Source organism: Mastacembelus armatus, chromosome 6, assembly GCF_900324485.2.
Source record: "Mastacembelus armatus chromosome 6, fMasArm1.2, whole genome shotgun sequence".
NCBI lineage: Eukaryota > Metazoa > Chordata > Actinopteri > Synbranchiformes > Mastacembelidae > Mastacembelus > Mastacembelus armatus.
This window is the reverse complement of record NC_046638.1, coordinates 23,274,531-23,299,778: the sequence shown is the minus strand read 5'-3', so window position 1 is coordinate 23,299,778 and position 25,248 is coordinate 23,274,531. Positions and strand designations below refer to the sequence as shown.

The window sequence follows — 25,248 nt, the reverse complement described above, 5'->3', positions numbered from 1 at the left end:
TAAGCAACTCAGGGTATGATGACGAGCAGATGGCAGAAGGATTAGCCAGATGAAAATACAGCAGCTAAAATTTGCTGGTATTAATTTCTTTTACAGGGAGGTGGACTCCTTAACACACACACTCGGGCAAACACACACCCAGACAGGGATAGTACTCACATATTCAGTCCTCTGGCCCCACTGGTCCGGCACCATCTGCATGTTCATGAACCATGTCAAAACATAATTGATTGAAAGTGTCAGTGTGTACGTGAGTGCTACTGTGTGTGTGTGTGTGTGTGCTTCAGGGAGGGGCCTCTACAGAGAGATGGTTAACAGCAGTTAAATAGCAGTTACCTTTCAGACAGTGCATGCATGCTTCATATTGCAGTTGTGTGTTTGCACATGCCTCATTTGTGAGGTGCCATAGTGCATCAGCCAAGAGAGGAGTAATACCACACACACACACACACACACACAATCAATGATGTCGCTTCAAGAGCCTGTTGATTACCCATGGGCATGGCTCTGTCTGCCACCTGGCCACACCATGTTAGCAGGTTTACAGTGAACTTGCACATGTGACTGCATGCACATACATGTACACACACACACACACACACACACACACGCACACACACATACACACACACACACACGCAGGGTGGCATAATACCCCATCCTCTCCAACTCATTAACCCTTCCCCTCTCTGTGCAGCTAATTCTGTCTCAGTGGATCTTATTCTTTACACAAGCATGAACCACAGCTATAGTCTGATCTTTGAAGATGAGATACATAAATAATAAATAAACAAATACAGAAATAAATCTCACTACAAATCTACAATCTCACTTATCTCTGGTGATATTCAGCCATGCGGACATTTTCCAATTTGTCTCCTGAGTTTTTGAGATATTCGCTGAGATCTCTGCTTTTGCTTCACTACAGTGAAAGAAAGATTTTTCTTGGATGACACTCAGCTCTTTTAAAAACATCATCTCCGTTTGAATAATCCACAAATTTCACTTTGGAATAAAAGTTAATGTTACCAACATTAACATTTCCAGTGCCAGAATCATTAATATCAATACTAACACAAACACTTTTTATTACTAAAATAGTTACTGTCATAGGTAGCCTTCTGTCATGGTGACTGAGTGAGGTGCATCATTGATGAGCTTCTTCTAAATACATTATCACCAAAGAATTACAGTTTTTTATTTATTATTTAACAACACAGGTATTGTAAACTGATAACAGTGGAACTACAAAGACAAACCGCTGTAGTTTTTCATCATAAACAAGTCCCATTAATCTTCATAGTATTTAGGTTAATGAGAAAGTATTAGTTTTTTCAGGAGGGGGTGGATGAAGAGACTCTTTAATACTTCATAATACATATCACATCACACAGTCATAACAGGGCACGTTAGCAGACAACTGGAAATGTGGATGTTTTGTGGACAGAAATGGCACAAAGATAACAATACAATTAACAAGTCAGGAAGCTGTCAAATACGTTGCCACATTCTGTTGCACACATATGTAACCTCTGGCTCACACACACACACACACTCACACTCACACTCACATTTACAGGGCACGTGTCTGATCATGTGTGATCTCTCGCCACCTTGTTCTGCTTCTGTGTGTATTTGCATAATCTGCATAATGATGCCGGTTTTAATTGCCCACGCCCAGGTAAGGGATCATGTGGTTAAGTGGGAGATCATAATTATGTAAATAATTGGCCTGACCACAGCAAGCTGCTACTCTTTGCCACCCATCTGGAGAAAGAAAGGGAGAGGGAGAGGAGGAGGACAAACATTATGAGATAGCGAGTGTGTGTGTGTGTGTGAGAGAGAGAGGACACAGATTGTGGAGAGAAAGAGGGGAAGCAGAAGGATAAGAGGGGCGGAGTGAGGAGGATAGGAGGGACTGAAGGATGAAGGAATGAGGACAGTTTTGAGAAGAAGAACATATGGCTAGAGTGATGGCTGAGAGGATGGTGATTGGAAGGAGAATTAGAAAAAAAAGAGCATGAAGGGAAAGCAACTTGTATTTGTTTGCATGTCTGATCTGCTGAGGTTCATGATCTCTTCTGTTTTAATGTAATAGTTGTTCCCTTTTTTTAGTTTGTCCACATAAGAAATTTCATTTTTAGCTCTAGAAAAATGCAAAAACACTAAACAAACCTGAGAAATGGACACCAAACACTCAGCTCCCGGCAAACTTGAAATGATAAGTCTGGTGATATTCTCAACAAATTCCCTGAAAATCCCCAAAACAACAATTAGTTGATTTTTTTAACAAATATTGCCTGTGCTTCTTATTGCTTTGTGCCTTTGAGCTCTATTGTTGTCCAGAAACTATCAGTATTTATTTTGGAAGACTTTAGAAGTGGTACAGAAATACACACATGCGCACACACACATACGTATGCACACATGCCACTCTATCTGCTGCACAGATGGTAAAGGCAACAACCCCTTCACACAGACAAAGGGAAGGTAATTCTCTCTGCAGGACTTGAACAGAGCTCGGGCTGGAAAAGAGCAGCACACATCAACACCACCCTCCCTGTTTCCTCGTCTCAGCCCCAGGCCAACAAACATCACAGGGGTAAACTGACAATGTCTGCGTGCGCGTCTGTGTGTGCAGGGCATGTGTGGTGTGGTGTGCACGCTGCCAAAATAGGCTTGAGGAGAGACAGGAAAAATAAGAGAAGAGGGAAGAGAGGGAGAAAATGAGAGAGATAAAATGAAAAAGAGAGGGAGCGTGCAGAGAGGGAGGAGGTAATGAACAGGATTAGTGCTTATCTTTACAGCACTGTGTGTGTGTGTGTGTATGTGTGCACGTCTTTGTGTGTGTATGAATGTGTGTGTTTTGCCTGAGGACAGAGTGACTGACTCCAGCATTACCTTTGCCAGTGTGTCTTCGTCCCCAGGTATCTCTTCTCTCTGGGGCTCCTTTTGCTTTGTGTGCTAGCACACAATGTGTGTGTGTGTGTGTGTGTGTGTGTGTGTGTGTGTGTGTGTGTGTGTGGGCATGCACACCACCTGGATAAAGTCTGGGTACTTTGAGGGTGTTAGTTTCTTTGTGTGTGTGTGCAGGAGAAAGTAAATACATGTATAGAGTAAGTTTATTTAGTGATGCAGCAGTGAATCAGCTTTGTGTATGTGCATGTTTACTTTGTGTGCGCTGTTTTGCATGGTGATTGTGAAAGCACAACTGCATAGTGTGTGTGTGTGTGCAGCTGCCTAAGGATAAAGAGTGTACTCCCTCCTTGTTGCCTCTGCTGTTTGTCTTCTCAGTCTGAATTGCAAAGAAATTTTGCTACAGTGTGTATGCACATGTATGCCTGTATGTGTGCGTGTGTGTGTGTGAGTGAATGCCCAGACAGAGGGTTTAGTTGTCATCATAATGCCACGTAGCACCAATGTATGTGACAACGTTTCTGTTTGTAATCTCCTACCTGACCAGAGCTAGAGGGCTGCTACAGCGTCTCACTTTCATTGGATGGGGAAGGAGGAATACATTTAAATAATCAGCAGTGTGGGTTCATGGCTGATATTATGCCTCGCTGCTTTTGTAAATGAGGATCTGTGTGCGTGCACAAATAATGGGTGTGTGTGTGTGTGTGTGTTCATGTGTGAGCAAGTGCATCTGTTTTCAAAGACATCTGTGGATGTCTTGGTGGATTGTTCTTTCAGCAGTATCCCCAGTGCTACACTCTTCTTCACCGGAGATGAATAGACAGCAAGAAAGAGAACAGGAGACAGAGGCAAACTGTGCGTGTGTGTGTGTTTGTGTGTGGCTGTGTCTGCATAGAAATGTGTATATGCTTGTGTGTTTGATGGATAGAGGGCTTTATGAGGGAGGAATAGGCTAATGACCAGGTCTACAGAGGCAGTAAGATTCCTGGAGCTATTACTGCCAGAGTTCATAATGGCTTCTGTGCTTGGCCTCTTTTACATGCTGCTTAATGGGGGATCCTACAGGCCAGTCCAAGTATAACCCACCTGGAGAATACACACCACTGTGCTCTTTGACCCCAGCACTGCACACAAACACACAGAAAATCAAACACAGCAGCACATGTCCGTTCAGACAGTTTATCTTCTCATTCGTGCACCTGCAGTTGTACACACACAATCCTGTGTATTTTAGTGTTTATCTTTGCACACACACACACACACACACACACAGAAACACACGCACACACACACACATCATGCAACCTGTATAGGTCACAAAGGATGGAGGTGAGACACCCACCACAGAGAAAACTAAGAGTGTCTGCCTGCAGTGCACAGCCAAACCATAAATCATGTCAGGTTACCCTAGTCTCTGCAGACACACACACACACACACACACACACACACAAACAGCTACATGCACACATAATATTCTCATTCACTCCCCTTCTTTTCTCCTGTGTAGGTTTGAGTACAAGCGAGAGGGATTTGTGGATTATACAGGAGCCTCACTTTCTTTTCTTTTTCATTGCTTCCTTCAGTACTTGTTGTTTCCATAGAGAGAAAAGTAGGGAGTAGGGGGGTGCTAATCTGTGCTCGTGTGTGCATGTGTGTGCAAATTTGTTTGTCTATTAGGGTGTATACGTGCCAGTTTACGTTTATGCATGCTGTGAGTGTGTGTGTGTGTGTGTGTGTGTGTGTGTGTGCGTGTGCGTGCATGTGTGCGTGCGTCATTCATCACTGAATAGATATCAGGGAAAGACTTGAAGGAGACAGTCTATTCATTGAGGAAAACATCAAGGCTGTTTGGTATTACTGTGTATCTGGCATCTTAGAAATGCAAGAGGAAGAGAGGAAAGAAGGGGCAGAAATGAAAAGTAAACAGGAGGAGGAGGATGGACAAGGTAGAAATCTGCACTCGGAAGCGCAAATCGATGCAAAACAGCTGTTAAATAGCTGCAAAGTGGAGCAGCTGCTTGGGAGACGCGGAGGGAAGGATGGGGAGATGAAGGGTTGGGTGATCGAGAAAGGCACAGACAGAGAGACAGAAAGAAGCCCAGGGGAGATGTTGAAATATTAGACTAAATGAGGCGGGCTGAGTGAGCGTATAGAAAAACGATGACAGATGAATGGTGTGAAAAGAGGTTTATAACTTGATACCTCATACAGCATGTCTGTGCCTTTAGTGGGAATCCTTGATTGTCATAATGAGTATGTAAAATAGTATAGAATATAAAGCACTAACCAGAAATGATCTGGAGAGTTCTAATGGTACAAACAATAAACAAAACAATAACAGCTAAAAATACAATAACAACTTACTGCATAAGTTACAGATTTTAAAGCATCACTAATCAATATTTTTATATAACGGATCAAATATTAGTGGAATATGAAAGATGCCCCAAACAGACCATAGTCACCAAACAATATGGAGTGTTGCAGCAGCTCTCAGCTCATTGTTGTCGTTTTACCTCTGCAACTCAGCTTTTATCTCCCTTGGTTCCAGCTGCTTCTACAAAACAAGCTTTTATAACCTTCTTGTACCTGCCCAGTGCCAGGTAACCTGCTACAGTTATCAACTAGCTGGTGTGCATAGTGGAACATTGAGCAGCTAGAGATCCACATAGTTTTATGGTGTTTGTGTAGAACACACAAGGCTAAAAGGAGAGTGGAAGTTGATGCATTTCCAGAAACATGACTCCAAAAATATGCTGTGCTAGCTGGATTTGTAAATAAGCAACAGTTTGCTAACAAGATCTCATCAGGCGATGCTTCTCCCTGCTTCACTGCCACCAAGTGGCCAAAAAAAATAATGAATGCAGCTTTAAGCTTAAAGATAAATGAGAGTTTTGAGGTGCTGCACAGTATAACTAGTTTCTCTTGAAATATTGCAGTTTCCTCCAGGATGCAAATCAGCTTCTGTCATTAGTTTCTTTTTATTTTACGATTTAGTCCAAAAACATGATGTCCTGTTAAAGTACAAAGTATATGCAGTAATTAGCACCTGAACCCCCTGCAGCATTAAAATATTCCTGCTGGGTATATCACATTTGTTGTATGTTTTCTCACGAATAATTTACTATTGTTGTTGTTGCATGGTATTATAGCAGGAGAGCTAGTAGCAGAATAATAGTAGTACTTAGAAATCCTGGGTACAGTGTGAGAGCACAGTGTAGCTGCCTTGAACAGGTCTGATGGTCTCCAGTGGACAGTAAACATGTCCGGGCTATGAGGTATCAGCAGTCTGGGGCCACATCTTCCTTCTCTCCATCCCTCCATCTCTCCAGGGAGCATCAGTGGAGCAGGTGCTCCCCTTCCTCCTCCTCCTCCTCTCATACCCCGCCTCTCTCTCTCTCTCTCTCTCTCTCTCTCCTTGATTGTAGTTAACGTCTTGTCCTCCCTCCCACATCTTCACGTCCTTGCGCTGTGCTGGTATCGCTGCGTGCGTCTGTAATTTATTTAGACAAGGATGCGCAAAAATCGTGTCCTTTCTTGTCTTCAGTGAGACGGTAAGTTGTTTGTTGTCTTACTCGTCTCGGGGTTTTTGCTTGTGAAGGAAAAGGCCTTTTCTTTATGCGTATCGATGTTTTTAAAGTTACCATTAGGTTTAAATGTTGAATTATCACTGGCTTAGTGTTTGGATGTCGTCTGAAGTGCACAGTGGTATCTAATGACCTTATTTCTTCTGTTTTTAAAAACCTACAAAATCCTATTTCTGTACAGACTTTTTCTCTAGTCTAGTTGCAAAGAGTGACTTACTTGGTGTTTTACTTTGGTGTGTTGGTTGTAAATAAAACCTTTGTCCTCACTTTGGCACATTTTTTATGCGTCTCAAACGGAGGAAGTGAAATTTAATTTCTAATCGAAGCTGTTTAGCAGCAGATACAGGCAAAATGTGTAGCGTGTGACTGAGTTAGTCGGCAAAATGTGATCAGGCAAACTGGTTGAACTTGACAGAGAATAAGATAAGAGGCAGAAAGCAAATTACCACTTTCAAAATAAAGCGTCACTGTGTCTTGGGACCAAAGATTGTGTTGCAAGGAAAATTGAAGCACAAGCGACTTTTTTTGTTTTCAGAAAATGACACAACTTATTTTATGTAGGGATCATCGCTTGCTCTTATTTTGAAGTTCGATCCTCTGCTTCCTGTGTGGTCTGGTTAATAAGGTGAGGCTGTTAGAGGTGTTTGTGTTTCCTTGTTATCTTTCTTGTCAAACTTGTCGGTGATCAAACACCGCTCCTGGTAAATTCAGTGAGGAAGACACATCTCCAGCCCAGTTTTCCTTGCGATGGTTGGTCACACAGCAACAGCACCCATGGGAGTCAGAGGAGTCGCTCTTTAATCCGGGACCTTTAACAGCCACTGTATTGTTGGGCAGAGATAGATGCCGCCGGGCGCATTAGCAGCAGTCGAGCAGATCACGCCGCTTTTGTGTGTGTGTACACAGCCCGCAGGTGGAGTTCAACACACACACACACACACCCTCACACACACACACACACACACACACACACACCCTCACACACACACACACACACACACACACACACACACACACACACACACACACACCATGCGCCATGTGCTGCTCCTGACCTGCCGCAGACCAGCTGCTCAGCAGGGGTTACTGAGCAAACCTCCAATCTCTTTAATTACCTCCTTCTCGGGTAGATAACCTGCTGTAAACCCACAGGCTCCACCTCATGGCTTCAGATTTAACGTCTTCAGCCTAGAAAAGCAAAGTTGGAGGCTGTTTATTGGGCAATGAGTTGATCAATTTGTAGAAATATTTATCATAATAGTCCCCTATGGTGTGTTTTTGTTGGCCTGCTTTGACCTTAATCTATATACTTTAATCCCCAATGTTTGAAAAGATCAGTAGAGCTGAAGTTTTTCTACAGTTAATTAATGGACAGAAAATTTCAAATTCCTTATTAATAATTAATTTTACACAGCCTTTCTCTGTGTTAGCCTATGTCATTGTAAATGTTATACACGTTGACCTTGGCTTGGTTTTGGACAATTGCTGGGACATAAGAAATATTGACGATATTAAAAAAAATCATTGATCAATTGAGAACAACATTGTTGAGCTTGAAATTGACAGCAGAAACAACAATCAGGACCAGCAACCTGCTGTTTATTGTTTTCTGTGATTTCTCAGATGTTATATCCTCAACTGTGTTTTACGATTACTCAAGATTAGAGCTGGGTTTTTGATAATCAGGCAGTCATTTTTTAAGCTAAGCTAAACTTAAGCTCACTGGCCTCAACATGGCTCTAAATGTATATCCATCCATCATCTATCCCCCCTTATTCCTAACCAGGGTCCCAGGGATCAGCTGGAGCCTATCCCAGCTCTCTTTGGGTGAAAGGCAGGGGGACACCCTGGACAGGTCACCAGTCCATCACAGGGCTCTAAATGTAGTTTTACTTAATCTTCAAAAAATAAACATTTAAAATCTTTTGGTTTTAAACTCTTGTACAAATCAAGAGACTTGAAAAACATAATGGGTGTATTACTGGAGAATGAAAATCATCATTAGTTACAGCCCTGCGTGAGAAGCATGTGCTTTTGAACTGAACAGCATTCATCTGCACGTTTCACATATTGAGCAAAGAAAGGAAGGAAGAGGTAGATGAGCACATAGGTAATTATTTAGTTACTGCAGACTCCTGTTTCACTCACGGGAATCAACATCAGACATCAAACTGTCAGCCTAAAAGCACAACACAAGCTGACAGAGTCCTGATTATAATAAATCAGCTGCCTCCCTCACTGCTGTGACCAAATCTATACACTGATTCATATATGAGGAGATAATCCATAAAAGCTGTAAGTGTAATTTTCTCAGGTACAACAGTATCAGCTCTGTTCTGATTTGCTGACCCAACAGTAAAATCATTGTTTACTAAAGTGATAGTTGTTTTTGCAGGTAGTGCACGCTCCGGGTACACCCTGCACTTTATACTTATCCAACACCTGTCTAACAGGCCAGTCTGTGTGCGTCTGTGTCTTCACACACTCTTTGTGCAATGAGAGTGAGTCTGTGTGTGTTCTCCGCCCTCGTGTTTGTTCAGATGGATAAGGTCTAGCCACTGCAGTGTCGACACCTGGTGAGCTGATCCGGCCTTGGGCCAGAGGAGGAAGAACTGTGGCTGTCAACTGTCTGATACGACCCTCTGTATACACCTCCACTTCCAACACACACACACACACACACTCACACACTGAGTGCAGGACTCCGATGCAGCTAAAATACACTGAGAGTAATATTGGTTTGCCTCAGATTGTTTTATCTTTTTGCATCATCTCCGTATCAGAGACTGAGCCACATGCTACAGAAGGGATCGATGACATAGAGGAGGGAAAAAAAACAGCATTTTGGAAGAGGCTGTCGAGTGTGTGGTAAGAGGCTGAAATAAATAGTGAGGAGGAAATGACGAGGCAAAGAAAGGATAACAAGAACAGATACAGAAAAGTGGGAGGGGTCCCAAAATAGCTGCTAGTTATATCTTCTTTCTCCATCTGACAGACAGTGTCAAGATGCTTGTAGTCAAACACAGTGATTAGAGAAAAGGAGAAGGGGTCACAGAAAAAAGGAAAGCGCCCTGCAGCCAGGAAGTGGTGAAGTGAGGGTCTGCACTGGAGGCAGAGGAGAAGGGAAAAAAGAAAAGCCTTTCTAATGTAGCCATCCTGTCTTTGCTGACAGACCACATTTCTGCTCTAAGCTGTTGCTGGGATGATTTATAGACCTTTCACTAACATCTCGACTCTGTTATGATTGCACAGTAAACATGGGCCTGCTCTGGCAGACACTCTGTTTAATATAAAGCAGTGTAATGACTGCTGCACTTTCCACACTTTCTCCATTGTTTCTTTTCCTGTTGTGTGCTATTAATTCTCTGCTCCAGCGTGTCTTTGGATGTGCTCTTTTTTTTTTCTTTTTTTTTTTGCTGGAGGTGTTGGTTATAACAGTATGTGGTTTTTCTGCTCCATTTATCCCAGGATCATAAATGCATGCTGGCCGTTTGGTCCCTTGGGGTCACGTGCATACATTTTGTGATGCACAATGCCTAAATCACAAGTCAGCTAATCGCGTATGTACCTATGTTTTTACATAAGCACCCTTTATTCGGGTGCTGCGTGTTTGTTGATGTCATTGTTCTGTCTAGTGTCATTTTTCTGATGTTTATGTTGATTTGCATGACCATTGCTGTATTTGCAATTGTGTGCGATGCAGGAGTGGGAAAGTGTGTTCGTTGTTTATGGATTGTAAGGAAGTGTTAAGTGTTTCTGTGTGAGCTGCAGAGCGACTGGAGCTAGTAAAGCCATTTAGCAGCCCCTGGAGTAACCCTGGAGACTGCTGTGTTGACGCCGCTCTGACTGCTATTACAGACAAGTTTAAGAGGCTGTAAAACATTCGGCTACTTTCCCTCTCCCTCTCTTTCTCTCTCTGTTTTTTTGTGCCTGAGTACTTGTCAGAGGAATTTGAAAAAGTCTGCCAGCTATTGTAACAGCAGCAGTAGCTGTTTTTGTGATTAGTATCAGCTGTAGAAATTAATATAATAGAATCTTAAAACTTAAAGAGAGCATATTTTCTAAGAATACGTGTGTGTGTGTGCGTGCGTGTGTGTGTGTGTGTGTGTGTGTGTTTACGCGCGCGTATGTGTGTGTGTGTGTGTGCGTGCGCACGCGTGCGTGTGGTCTAATATGAGGTAACTGTTCGTAAAACACAAATGAGCATAGTTAGTTTAACATAGTAGCCAACACAGGAACACACACCCACACACACAGAGACATGCCAAAGTGATGACGGTTAATGGCTAGGTAGTGTATTACAACCTTTTCTTCCATCCTAATGACCCATCCCTGCTCAAACACACACACACACACACCCACGTGCAGACATTGGGCTTTTTTTAATGAGCTGACAGGGCAGAGCAAGTCCCTCCTGTGTGTGTGTGTGTGTGTGAGGGTGTGTGTGTGTGTGTGTGTGTGTGTGTGTGTGTGTGTGTGTGAGAGAGAGAGAGAGAGAAAGTAAAAGACATTAAAAAATGGTGTTAAAGACACAGGCCTCAACATGCCCTATGCCACTTACATCATGCTGAGTGGAGTGCGTGCGTGTGTGTGTATGTAGGTGTGTATTTGTGTATGGATGAATGGAATTACACCCAGATGTTATTTCCAGTTTGGCAAAGCTGGGGCTAGTTTTACTAGTTTGTGTTGGTGGCTTATTTTTAGTCAAAATAACAACGTGGATCTCTTTGGTGCAGAGTGAAATGTTGGAAAAACTGGATGGATCGCAGTTGTGTACAGACGGCAGTGGTTCCCTGAGGATGAATCATAATGACCCGATCCGTGACTTTTCATTCAGTGGAAACGACAGGTCATTACACACATTACACTTGCACAACTCTGCACGTCCTGACAGGATGTTTAGAAAACTTCTGGCCTCAGTAGTTCTCATCCATCCAACATTTTTCTGGTGTAATGTCTGAAGAGTGTGGCCTATGCTCGTGTTTGTTCATGCCGTCATCACTTTTTAAGAAAAGAAAGTTTTTTTAAAGGGAGTTTAATGCTTTAATTTGTATTTAGGGATGTTGTGTGTCTTATCCTCCAGCTCCCTGCTGTCAGAGGTCAGAGGTGAAGGGTGAAGGGTCAGTGTCAGAACCCCCCTACCCCTCAGCACCCCTTCATCACCCTTGTCCCCAAAACAGACAGAGCTGACTAGCAGTAAGACAGAGTGATAGATGGGTTAACGTTACCCAGTCCTCCACACCACACACATACAATGCTCAAACCACACACCCACCCTCCCCGTCATTACCCTAAACCCTCCTCCTCTTTCTGCTCACCCTCCACCACCACCTCCACCTCCACCGCCCTTCCACCCTCCTGGGAGTGTGTGTCAAAAGGAGGAAGGATGAAGCAGGAAGAGAGAAAAGCCAACGACAGAGAGCACAGTTTGAGAAAAAGAGAAGGGACAGCTAAGAAGAGAAAATGGAGAGATAAACAGGGGAGAGAGCGGAGAGGAGGGGGAGGACGAGGGAGGATGGAGAGGGTGATAGATGTAGGGAGAGGGGGAAGGAGGGTGGTGGATGGAGAGGAGCTGTAGGAGGTGGTGGGGGGAAGTGGATAGAAAAAGGGGTCACGTGACCACGTAGCAGCTGCAAGGCTGAGAGGGAGAGAGAGAGAGAGAGAGCCTCAGAGAGGAGCAGAAAGACGACGAGCAGGAGTGAGCGGGAGGGTGAGTGCGTCTGTTTGCATGTTTGAATTATGTGCACATGCATATGTTAGTATGTGTGTGCTTTGTGTGTGTGAATGACATGGATAAATATCAGAGGAATTGCCTGTAAGAAAAGACTGTAGAAAGAAAGGAAGAAGAAAGAAAGAAACAGAGAGGAGATTACGTGTGTTGCCTTTTGTTAAATAAGCGCAGATATGCTGAGATAAACAGGAGACGGAGGATAGATGGGAAGGAAAGAGTGAGTGAGTAGAGAGGAGGGAGAGAAAGAGTCGATAGAAACTGTCTTATCATCTCTCCCTTGACTGCTGGGCTCAGCAGACACACACACACACACACACACACACACACACACACACACAGAGCTACAGTCAAACAGCCTGTCAGGATCTGAGCTTTTACTCTTTATTTCTCTTTCCCTTTCCGTGTGTCTGCGTAAGTTTCAGTTTCCACTGGCTTTATTGATGGGGCATGTAAATGTGTACATAAGTGAAGCCTGAGTAATGAAGGAAAATATTTAATGAAGAAAGGCAAAGACAGTATGACTAATAGAAAGGTCATTTATGTAAAAACATCTATACAATCATGTCAGACGCTGCATGAATGTTAATGTTATTAGAATATGTTATATATGTTCATTCAGTGCAGATGTAGGGTGACAGGGTATTTGTTATCTGTCTGTTGCTTCGTTGTAGGTGATAAAAAACTTTGTGTGCTTCCTCTGCATGTCTGTCAGGTAAAAGACAAACATCTAATCGGACATATGCAAATGTGAAATTAATGAGACTTTCATTTGAGATCTGACTGTGCTTTATTCTTCCACTTCCTCTAAATCACCCATGTGATTCAGACCAGTACAAGTGAATTGTTTATTGCTTTGCCTGGTTGCTTGTTTGTCCGTACCGTGGTATGTGTGTGTGCATTTATGCTTCAAAGTTGGGCGTGTGCATATTGTGGTAGTAATGAGGTCATTGCTGTAACAGGCGGATGAAGGGGCGTGGGGGTGGGGGGGATGCTGGCTAATTCCAGCTGTAATTAACATTAGTAGGTCAGGAAAAGGGTACAGGGTGGAGACAAAGGTTACTCTAACCACGTTTACTCCAAGTGTGTCCAATGGATGGGTTTGCTAGTTATTTGTATGTGGCTGTGTGTTGTTGTTTTTTTTTTTTTTTTTTATCCCTTGCGGACATGCTTACATCTGTGAGAGTGTAAAAGGTAAAAGTGCAGCTGATAATGTTTGCGTGTACAGACTCCTGAGGTCTTAAGATGTGTTGCCTGGCTCCCTTGAGGAAATGGACATGTGTGCACCCATGTGTGTGATTTGCTATTAGGGTCACCGCTCTATTTGGCACAACTCCCTCCACTCCATCTCTAGTGAAGTTGACCTAAGTGTATATACCCACTGTGATGTCCAGACAAAGGCAGGAACATGCACGCACAAACACACTCACACACACACATTTGTCTGTTCTCTTTGAGCACTTGTCCATGTTGAGTTTAATTTCTTAAAGATAAATAAGGTACCAAAAGTTTCAGTGCTAAAATGTCTTCTTCCTCATTGGACAAGGTCATCTTACATCTCTGCAAACTGGATGGTCCAAGTTTTATTTAGAAGCATGAAATGATAAAACAAATCTTCCTTCCCACTCTCCTCCTCAGGTATGAACCATGAGTCCAATAAATCTCCATCATTAGGAATGATCTCCACGGCAACTCGCACCACGGCTACTGTCAGTCCCCTCAGCCCACTAACCAATGGGAGCGCCGTTGCCCAATCTGCAAACTCTGGATTCGCTGCTGCCCTACGTAAACTGGCCAAACAGGCAGAGGATCCCAGAGGTGAGCGGTGATCTAACCTCCCTAAAACCCCAGAGCTCCAGTGGCTTCAGGCCCTGGAGAGCTAACACATCTCAAACACATACACACAACTCACTTTTCTTTCTCGGTCACACCCAGAGACAACCACCTGTACTTCTCATTGTCATGTCGGTTCAGCATCTTTTAATATCTCATTACATTTTCATTCTTTAGCTTTAAAAGCAAAATTAAAGGGATAGTGCTTTCTTTACAAATTGCAGAAAAGGGAATGTATATGTGTTGATTTTTGCAGATTAAATAAATAAGATATAAAAGGCTCTTTGCTAAACTGCTGCTGGCAGTAGTGTCATATTTACCATATAGGCATTATGGTCCCAATACCTGTGCTTTTGGTTGTGTGTGGTTGCTCAGCTCATTGGTGTCCTAATGAAGGTGCTGGATAAGAGCTGACCTATTCTGACCTCTCCCTCTCTGTCTATTCCTTCATCCATTTCCATTCATCTCCTAATAATGAGAATCTAATTACAGCCAATTATAACAAGCTCTCTCTCTGTCCACCCCCACCCCTCTGTCACCCTCTTATTTTGCCTCTCTTGCTCTCTCCCTTTAGTTCTTTCTTTACCAAAGTCTCTCCAAGTGCTCATTCATTCCTACCTTTTCTCCATCTCATTAGTTCATCCTTCTTACTGACTCTAAGTGTGTTTGTATTTCTGTACATGTACATTCATTAGTGAGTGTTACAGTAACACAGTAACAGTGGAGTGAATGTTAAGGCCAGCACACACACAGACACACACACACACACACACACATGCTTTCTATTTATCGCGTTTAACACCACCTCCTTCACCGTGTCACACCCCAGCCTCTTTTTAACACCTTGATTTATGACATCCTCCTTTTGTTCTCTCTATCTGATTTTCGTCCTTTTTGTCAATGTGCTCACACACATAATTGTCACACACGAGCACACACCTTCATCTTGTACCCTTTTCCTCATCTCTTCTCCACTTTTCTTTGCTTCTGTCACATTTCAGCAGAATGCTTTTCATCGTCGTTCATCCCTTCAAGGGTTGGATCATCGTTTACTTCTTCTCCAAACAGCACACAGACAAAAAAAAGTACACAAAAAAGTTCTGTTTTTTTGTGTACTTTGTCTGTTGTGTCCCAGGGGGATTGTTTGGAAATCTTTTAGTCTGATCAGCTGTCTGATAGCTGCAGTTTATTTCTGACTCTCATGCTGCCATTCATCACCTCTCTCTTCTTTCTCAGGTTCTGTCCTCAGTGGTGAGTCGTCTCCAGTCTCTTCCCCGGCCACCAGCCACAGCTCACCGGTCACCACCCCTAAGCGGGGTTCGTTAGGGCCCCTCCTGGGCCAGACAAGGGGCCACGCTGTCCCCAGCGCCCCTCCTGTAGTCACAATTGCCCCCACTAAGACCAGCAACGCCCTGTGGAGGGCTGACGGACGACAGGTAAGACATGTTGTTTATCAAACCAGCATACCCGTGTTCCAAACAAGTTTGAGACATCTACCATTATCTCTCCCTGTGTTTGTACTTTGTGTTCCCTGTTCTGCTGGTTTTGCTTTTTCTCATCCCTCTGTCTCTCTCTCTCTCTCTCTTTAGTGCTTTCTCTCTGCACAGATGAGTCGTCTGTATCTTTCTGTCTCCTTAAATCTGTCCTGCTGCTGCTCCCACCATTAAAGAAATAGTCCCAATGCTTGTCAACATCAAACTGTCAAAATTACTCATCCATCCCTCTTTTTCCTTCCTTTCTTTCTTTCTTTCCACTTCCTCCCTTGTCTCATTCTTTCATGCTCATGCTTTTACCCGTCTTCCTCTCGCTAATCACTTCATGTCTTTTTTCAGCAACACATGAGGGGTTTGTAAAGAAACACTGACGGTTGCAGAGACTGGCACCTATTGTATTCAGCTTCCTGCAGTGTTTGTGTGTGTCTGTGTGTGTATGTGTGCACATATGTGTGTGTGTACTTGACCCTTCACCAAGGATGGATGTGAAGAGGGACCTGTGTGTGTGTTTCTGTGTATGTGTGAGTGAGTTTAAGCTGGGGCAAGGAACCAGGCCCTTCACACAATGCTAGGGTTAGCCCTCACAGTAGCTACTTCCCCCTGGATCAGAGCTGCCTTTCTCCCCCTTCACAAAGACCACTCTGTGGCTCTGCCTGCCTGGGGCTCCTATTCAGACATTCAGAGAGAAAGCAGGAGGGAGGGAGGCAGGAAAACAGAGAATGGGATGTTAAGAAATAAGGGGGGGGGGGAGTAAAAATGAGCAGGAGAGCAACAGAGAGATGAGTGAGGGCTCTAAATCTTTGCGTAAATTCAGCATTTGTCTTTTCTGTGTGCAGCGTGTACTAGAACAGAGAAAGATGGAGCACAGGACCATTTAGGCAAAAGACATGGACTATTTGTGTGTGTTTATTGCCCCATCTGGGAAGGCTGTTTGGCTGTCTGCAAGGTCAGAGGTCAAGGAATGTGATGGCTGCTCTCCAGATACTCAGTGTGTTGCCTCTCCTTCTCATTATGACCCAGTGTGGATTAGTGAATAATAGACACAGAGAGGGCTCATTGCTGGTTTGAATCTGCTTTCCATGACTGACACATTCAGAACTATTCAAACATATTCAAACCATCGATATTGTCCTGCAAGTCAAGTGTTGTACAAAACTAAGGTAGCAGATTGGGTGTTGCTGGGAGAGGTTATTTGTTTGTGGCATGTCTGTGGTTTGTTTGACCTGTATTATTGCCTGTTGCTGTAGCAACAACATTTGACACATTAGCAGAAATATGTCTTCTTCTTAATAACAAGCCGTACTCAAAGGTATCCTAGCACCTGTTTCTTCTTTATTCTGGAAAAATGAATGTGCACAAACATTTTCTCTGCTGTGTTATCTTGGTACCACTGTTCAACAAAAGACAATGTTGAATTTTTAGCCATGCTAGCAAGGAAGACCTCATAATGACACCATAATGTCATTTTTTCATCTGCTTTGGTTTATGATAAAATACCGTCAGAAAGTCACGTTCCCATCATGCACTGCACTGTATAGTTAAAAAATGTGAGCCTGCTGACATGCTGAACATCAACATACAAGCTGCTAACATTGCTGTTAGCCTGTTCATCTGAAATTTTGAAATTTAAAATTTGAAATCTTATTTTGAAAGAGTGGAAAAATGACACATGGCACATATTAAGCAAACTGGGACAGATCCAAACCCAGGACTCAGTCGCGTGGTTTGTGTCCTTGCCAAGTGTGTTACAGTTCACTGTATATTTATATGCAAGTTTGAAAAACATTCTTTTGTAATTTGAGTTTTATTTTTCATTCACTGTTTCTTTCCTGGTGGTGCTTTGAGGGTTAGACTGTACTCTGTGTCTTGTGGTGACCACTCAGAGTGGAGAAAGGGTGAGTGATGGAGGAGAGAGCAGTTGGCCAGATATTAGGATCATCTTTCCACTTTGATCTTGACCTGTTATGACATATCAGACCCACTTTTCCACTCCACTGAGCCTCTGGGTGCAGCTAACGGGGGTTTTACCCAGTCGCTCATTTCCCTTTCCTCTTTTCCTGAACTTTTTTCTGCTCAGTTTCAATCTAGCACACACTCAGACCTCACAGATAATCATAGCCATGTCTCATGCTATCTGCCTGTTTCCCTGGAAGGTTGAGCCGAGTGTTCAGGGACTCAGGGAGAGAGTGGGTGCTGAGACCACCCAGCCACCGCAGGATAAGAGGACTCCACCCATCCCTTCACCTCACCCACTGGCTCACCCCTTTGGACTCACCGCTAGCTCCATCATGCAAGACCCCAGAATACAGAGCCTTAAGTAAGTACAACACACAATGTACAATGTCATGTATTTTCATGACAGTAACCTAACATTTTGTTTCATTTTGTCTCTCAAGACCCTTTAAACAGAACAGGTTTGAAGCTACATGAAGAACTTTTAGTTTAAACGTATATTTAAAGAGCCACTGTGACAAATAATGCTGTGTCATGTTTCCCAGTTTGCCTGGACAAATGCATAATGTGGTTCCACCGGGTGCCATCCCAGAAGAATACCTGAGAGCACTCCGGCCCTTCACTACATCAGATGACCTCCGATTGACCTCTCTACCCCTGAGTCTTGATCCTGCTGCTGCTGCTGCCCATGCTGCTGCTGCTGCCGCCGCCGCTGCCGCTGCCTACTATCATCCTGCCTACCTGCACCACCCACTGTCCTTACCAAGGTAACTACCACCTAAAAATCCTAAGTCCCATGGTCTTTTAGGAAACTCATATTCCAGTGTATAGCCACCCACAGGACTTCTAATCACAGTACACTTAACATTTCCATTGTTTATGTTTCTGTCAGGGCAGCACAGTGGTATAGTGGTTAGCGCTGTTTCCTCACAGCAAGAGGTTTGAAACCCATCAGGGGCCTTTCTGTGTGGAGTCTGCATGTTCTCCCTGTGCTTGTGTGGGTTTTCTCCAGGTACTCTGGTTTCCTCCCACAGTCCAAAAACATGTATGTCAGGTTGATTGGTGACTCTAAATTGCCCATAGGAGTGAGTGTGAGTGTGTGAGGTTGTTTGTCTCTATGTGGCCCTGTGATGGACTGGGGACCTGTCCAGGGTGGACCCCTGCCTTTCACCCAAAGAGAGCTGGGATAGGCTCCAGCAGATCCCTGGGACCCTGGTTAGGAATAAGGGGGGATAGATGATGGATGGATGGATGGATGTTTCTATCAATAGAAGTACGTTATACCTTCAATGAAATCAAGATATCAAGATATACAGTATGTGAAGTTTTTAAATGGTATGGAACCGATAAAACTATTAGTTTAAGAGGCTTTATAAGGGAAGTGTTTAGAGTGTACTAAGCTTCACTGCTCTATGGATTTACCAAGGTAACACTACTTATGCTAAACACATCATTTCCTTCACATGACTGAACACAACAATGACACAACGTAAATATCATCAGCCCTACACATATTCCCACCAGCCTACCTGTGCTCACCAGTCAATTCAGTTTTTGAAAGATTAATCAATCTCTAGGAATATTATTTAGTGTACATGTTAAAGATGCAGTGTGTAAGATCTATTAGCAGAAATGGAATACACACACTCTCTCTCTCTCACACACACACACACACACACACACACACACATATATAGTATTCAAAATAATGTCTGAAAATAAGAATAGTTTTGATTTCTTTAGCTTAGAATGAGTTTTTGTATTCACATAGGGAGTGGCAAGTTGTGCCACCAAACACTGGGGAGGGAACAGCAAGCTAACATTAGGAGGGGGGAGGTAACAGTGTAGGAAAAGTAAAAAAGTAATATTTACTATCCTACATGGCAGCTATGCCATATACTTTTACATACTACATAGCTTAACTATATTCACTTTCTAAATATATAGCCATCTGCTTGATAAAATATAGCAGATGATGGAAATGACAAATAATGAGATTGCTGTAATCTGCAGCTTCCACTAAACTTACGCATTGTACCTTTAAAACAATTTCCACAATGTGAGGAAACATTTGAATAGCACAGTTCTTTTTATAAGGCAGTGGTGATGACATAACAAAATGAAAACCCTTAGAAAAAGCAGAAACTACAATAAAAAGTGGAAGAATTTGTTTACAATGGGCTGATCAAAACTGAAGAAGCCAATTAAACAATCAAAAATGCAATAAAAAAACAACCATTGATATACTTGAAGTTCACACTGTCCTCATCACATATGCATGCTCAAAGTTAGAAAGAGCATGCTTAAAGCAGCCCAAAGTGTTATCAGAAGTAGTAGTGGAAAGGTCATTGTATTGAGTCCACAGGGGATGCTGTTGTCTCTAATTTATTTCACATGGCAGCACAGGTCAATGAAAAATGGTCCATTTGTCTGGAAGCTAGGAGTACTCCTGTAAATATCCCTTTTCACTAATCTACTGTACTTTTCTGTGTTTTTCTTTCAAATTTGAAAAGTCTATACCTGTTTATGATTGCATACACACATCACCCTTACACCATCACTGCTGCCACATTACCTGTTCATATCAGATAATCTTTCACATTTGCCACAACTGGCGCGTGCAGGTACAGTCTGATTGGTTTGCTTCTGTTTGTCTGTCACAGGATGGACGAGTCTCTGTGTCTTTCTGCGCTGCGGTCACAGTTCTACTCTGTGCCTGCAGGTGGCGCCTTCCCTCCTCTCCACCCTTCTGCCCTTCCCTTGCACCTGCCTGGAGGCCGCTATCCTGGAGAACTAAACCACACACTGGCAGAAAGGTAACACACTTATTCCTGCAGGCGCACACAAGTTGTTTTTCCTGTTAGATCTTTTATTAGGGCTTTTCTTTCTTTCTTTCTTTCTTTCTTTCTTTCTTTCTTTCTTTCTTTCTTTCTTTCTTTCTTTCTTTCTTTCTTTCTTTCTTTCTTTCTTTCTTTCTTTCTTTCTTTCTTTCTTTCTTTCTTTCTTTCTTTCTTTCTTTCTTTCTTTCTTTCTTTCTTTCCTTCCTCTTTTCTCTGGCTGACTAATCTCTCTCTGCAAGGTATGTACAGGTTGCTGAGTGTGTGATATTTTTAGCATACACCCCACAGTGCCTACTAAACATCATACACTGTACTAATCACGCACACTGCCCTTGACACAGGAACACATACACATGCATATACAAACTCTGTAGATAAATAAAAAGTCGCACACATGCACATAAGGAAGTCCTATTTCCCGCCTGTCTTTCTTTTGAGTGCTTTTTGCTCCTTTCTCACTTTAACAGTACACAGTGTTTCCCTGTGGCATAATGCACAGGGGAAATGCTTGTGTTTGAAATGGATGGTATTTATTGTCTGGCTCTATAATGGCTCCTGCATATCTTATAGGTTTGTTTGTGTGCCATTGATTGCTGGTGCATGTGTTTTGTGTGTGTGAGTCCTTTTCCCGTGGATACCTATTAAGTGTTCATCTGCTCTTGCTCAGTCATGCTGTGTATGGATTATTTTCCTCGTGGATAAGTATGTACGTTCATATTTTTGTGTTTCTAAGAGTGTGTGTATGTTTCTGTGAGGTTCACCAGTGTGTGGTTAATATCTGCCTCATGTTGGGTGTTGCATCTCTCACCTTCTCCCCCTGTGTGTATGTGTATGTGTGTGCAAACTTGTCAACCTCCCCCACAGGCTGCAGATGGAGAACGAGCTCCGCCAGCGAGAGAGGGAGCAGGAGCGCGAACGAGAGAAAGAAAGGGAGCGTGAGGCAGGGTTGGAACGAGAGCGGGAGAGAGAGAGGGAGGAGGAGAGGGAGAGAGAGCTGGACAGACAGAAGGAGAGGCAGAGGGAGAGACAGCAGCAGATGGTCAGAGCTGTGGAGAACCACTACCTGGCTGAGCTGCAGGCTCGGAGGGCACCACCGGAGGACAGGGGCAGGCCAGGGGAGAGGCTGACCCCGAACAGACTAGGTACTTACACATACACACTAACCACACATGCACATGTGTCTATGCACATTTAGAGGCACATACACAACCACATCCAGAGTTCAGGAAACTGCTTGTATTGCTGTTCTATATTCTAAATAACAAACCACCTGGTTTCTGTTAAGTTACCCAAACAAGCTACTCTCTAAGTAAACAGTAAATGGGCTATTAACATAATTGAAAATTAGAGGAGAAGAGCTAAACTGAAAACATCATTTAAATAGTTTTGATCATCTGTAGCTTATTACTTTATGTATTTAGAAACTGTAATCTTTGTCAAAAGATGTGTCTGGTCTGACACTTTGATCCAGAATCAAATATCTTGACATGTACTGGGCTGATTGCCATGAAATTTAGTATGGATATTTGTAGTGCCCAAAGTGACAGTTCCAAATGATTTTGTCAACCCCCTGACCTATTCTGTAATGCAAGCATCATGCCAAGATTTCAATTTGTATGCAAAAGGTTTATGTGTAAATTAGCACATTGTAATTGATTCTCTTCATGAGCTTTATTTGAGCTGCAGCCCTCAGGTTTAAAAGTCAGCAGCTCTGAACACAGTATCTCATAATCTAATCTGTCTAACCTCATAATCTAAGGCAGACTGTATTTGCTCAACTTGGTCATGTTTGTAAAATATTCCCAGTGACCCCATACTTTTAGTGTATGAAGAATAATACGACAGGTGAAAAAGTTCACCTTGGATATCGGATGATGTGCCTTTTATTTTCAGGTGCTTTTTCTTGTACAAGGTTTTTATTCACCCTTACTTAAATTAATAAGGACAAGACCTACTTTTCATGTCATAAATGGTTAGAAGCAGTTAAATGTGCTTCTTTTGCAGGTTTTATTGTTTTTTACAAAGATGTAAAATGAAACTTGTTGCTTGATGTTTTGATCTTTAATATGAAATCCTTTGTTATATGGTTGTTCCGCCTGATATCTTGGGTTTTCATGAACATTGCAGACTGTAGGGACAACTCAAACTGTTTTAAGTTCCCTTTCCTCTACATTTACACCTCAAATATGAGACAACTAGAATTTCATTATGCGACATGCATAGTATTTAACTAAGTATCATTTTACAACGCTGCATTCACACTTTTTCAAACTTGCAGATGTCTGAAAAAAATCTTAGGATATTACATGTACACACAGACTGTATCTGTTTCTCCAGATAAACCCAAGGATTCAGAACATCCAGGTTTCCCAGCGCCTAAACCTCTGCCCCTGCAGCCTGGCCTCCATAGCTCCAGAGGTTCAATCCCACACCTGGTGCCCAGCCTGGTGCCTTCTCATTTGGGGAAGCATCATGCTGCTGCTGCTGCTGCTAGTGGGATGCAGGGAGCTCTGGCAGCCGCCATGATGACTCAGAGGACCAATGAGGAGGTGTGGTTAACGCGACAACGAGGGCAAGGGCAGGAGAGGGAGGGCTCACTGGAGTTGGGCCTCAGGTCACCTGGAAAAGGGGTGGAGCCCAGGAGAGACAGTTACAGGTGAGTGTGCTAAATAAATTTGCTTTAGAAAGTTCTGCAATGTCGGGGAACACAGGCCGACTTTTAATCTAAATGAATTTGTGTTTTGATTTTTTATTTTCTTAAACAGAGCCAATTCATCCCAGCCAGGCAGCAAAGATGTACCCCCCTCCCTCGGCGCTCCACCTCCCCTTATTTCTCCAAAAAATCCCCATCATCCTCCTGCCCCCCCAACCACACTATGGAACCCGGCTTCTCTTGTTGACCCACCAATGGATTCCCGTCGAAAACTCAACCCTCCTACACCACCTAGTCGACCGCCTCCAGGACTGACCCGAGCTGATCGACCGCCGCTGAGCTGGGGGGAGAAGCTGGAAGAAGGATGCAGGAAGAGGGCAGAAGGTCCAGAAAGGTACCCTTCACTCAGGGGGTCCACTATACAGGAAAGCTGGAGCAAGGCTGAGCAGGACAGAGCCATCCAGAGCCTCTACCATCGACATCACATCAGTAACCTCCACCAGAAATCCTGCGTACCTCTCCCTGGTACCTGCAGTGAGCTTGGGGAACAGGGCCAGGCGGCCTCTCCATCACCGGTGAGGGAGCGACAGACTCAGGCGCTCAACAATACGCTGATGTATGACGAGGTTCTCCAGCAGCACCGCCGGCTGCTCAGCAAGCTTGACCTGGAGGAGAAGAGGAGGAGGGAGGCCAGAGAGGAAGGTGAGTAAGAAGATGGAGGAGGATAAAGAGGGATGGGTCTGGAACAAGAAGAAGAAGACTGCAGGAAATGTTTGTTTGTGCCATCAAAAACCTTCGGTTTTGCTCTGACCTTACCAGGTTATTATTACGACCTGGACGAGTCATATGATGAGAGCGACGAGGAGGAGGTCAAAGCTCATTTGAGGAGAGTGACAGAACAGCCCCCGCTCAAACTGGACACATCGTCTGAGGTGCGTAAATATAGACTCATATGCATTCATTACAGGTATGATGTTTGATAAATTTTGTTCACCTGCTCAAATCCCTCTCCAAAGAAAGTGGATTTTCTGCGTGTGTGTGGACTCACCACGCTGACTCATCAAGAGGAGCTTCTGGAGCAGAAGAGGAGGAAGAGGAGGAGGATGATGAGAGAGCGTAGCCTCTCTCCGCCAGCCATGCAGGGCAAGAGAAAGGCCTCTTCACCTTCAACACCTACGGCTCCTTTAAGCACCCCGTACTCTGCTGAACAGATGGACAGCACCCCTGAACTGAAGGAGAAAAAAGACTTTCTCCTTATGTTCAACCTCTCCCATGTCAGCCCACAGCAGAGGAGAGGTAACTCCTGTTCAGTATCCACACTCATCCCACGTGCTACTCTTCTCTCTTCACAGTTGTTTTGGTGATTCCCCATGGAAAAACAGTTTCTCTCACTCTCTCGATTTGGTTTTTTACCGAGAATGCAGGAGGGTTGGGAAGAACCTGGAGAGGATGTTGTAGCAGGATGTTTTATTTTCTTCAGCAGAGAAAGACTTTAATTTTACAGCCTGTCAAAATATAAGTTCAAATGTTATGCCAAAAAAGTTATTAAACCACTGCTGTTTAATGCAGATAATAATCACTTGGATCGATTTTGATGTATGTCACTAATGCAGTAACTCTGCAAACACTTTGGTAGAGGTGTTCTCATTCTGTCTTTCTTCTGTAGGTAAGGAGAAGACAGAGGAGCTGCTGAGGGCCATTCAGAGGAAGACTGTGACGTTAAACATGCTGAGATATAATCCTTTACCTCTATGTAGCAGTCCTGCTCCCTCAACTGGTGAGACACACACAAATAGTTATGTGCATGTTTAAAGCAGGCATGTGTATAAAAATGCTTTCTGTGCACATTTGTTTCTAGGTGACTCCTCCTCAGCCCTTCTGCCGTGTCAGTCAAATGGACATCCGTACCCAGACTCTCCTTGCCCCTCCCCTCCTTACTTACACAAACCTAAGCATCTCCAAAACGACACATTCAAACCCTCCCTGGACTCCCAGGTGGCCCGCATCCCTCCTCCCTTGGCCCCCCATCATGAAAAGGCTGAATTCATGGACAGTCAGCCAAACAGGAAGCCCCAGGGCCTCCAGAACAGTGTTGTTGCTACTCCTCAGGAAAAGGATCCCAGTCTGGCACAGAATGGACGGAACCGGCCCTGGGAGAGGTTCAAATCCGGGGCTTTTGCTCAGCATTTCCACCAGGCTGTGCTGCAGTCGACAAACAGCAATTTGCAGAACAAAGGTTAGCTA

General features: G+C 43.6%; 1 protein-coding gene across 4 annotated transcripts in view; it reads left to right on the top strand.

Moving 5' to 3' along the window:
* The window catches only part of LOC113133155 (genetic suppressor element 1-like), a 33,690-nt gene that overhangs the window by 5,428 nt on the left and 3,014 nt on the right, over positions 1-25,248 (top strand). The window contains exons 1-13 of one of the 4 annotated variants that reach the window (XM_026311754.1): positions 6,367-6,471; positions 13,871-14,050; positions 15,302-15,501; positions 17,712-17,875; positions 18,057-18,278; positions 20,175-20,327; positions 21,216-21,493; positions 22,689-23,007; positions 23,117-23,706; positions 23,824-23,936; positions 24,021-24,300; positions 24,671-24,781; positions 24,863-25,240. In XM_026311754.1, the coding sequence (XP_026167539.1) occupies positions 13,873-14,050; positions 15,302-15,501; positions 17,712-17,875; positions 18,057-18,278; positions 20,175-20,327; positions 21,216-21,493; positions 22,689-23,007; positions 23,117-23,706; positions 23,824-23,936; positions 24,021-24,300; positions 24,671-24,781; positions 24,863-25,240 (2,986 nt within the window). In that variant the 5' untranslated portion in view covers positions 6,367-6,471; positions 13,871-13,872. Of the gene's footprint in view, positions 1-6,366; positions 6,472-11,269; positions 11,354-12,091; positions 12,215-13,870; positions 14,051-15,301; positions 15,502-17,711; positions 17,876-18,056; positions 18,279-20,174; positions 20,328-21,215; positions 21,494-22,688; positions 23,008-23,116; positions 23,707-23,823; positions 23,937-24,020; positions 24,301-24,670; positions 24,782-24,862; positions 25,241-25,248 lie in introns of those variants that run through there. The other 3 variants (XM_026311751.1, XM_026311753.1, XM_026311752.1) reach the window with 3 other exon arrangements.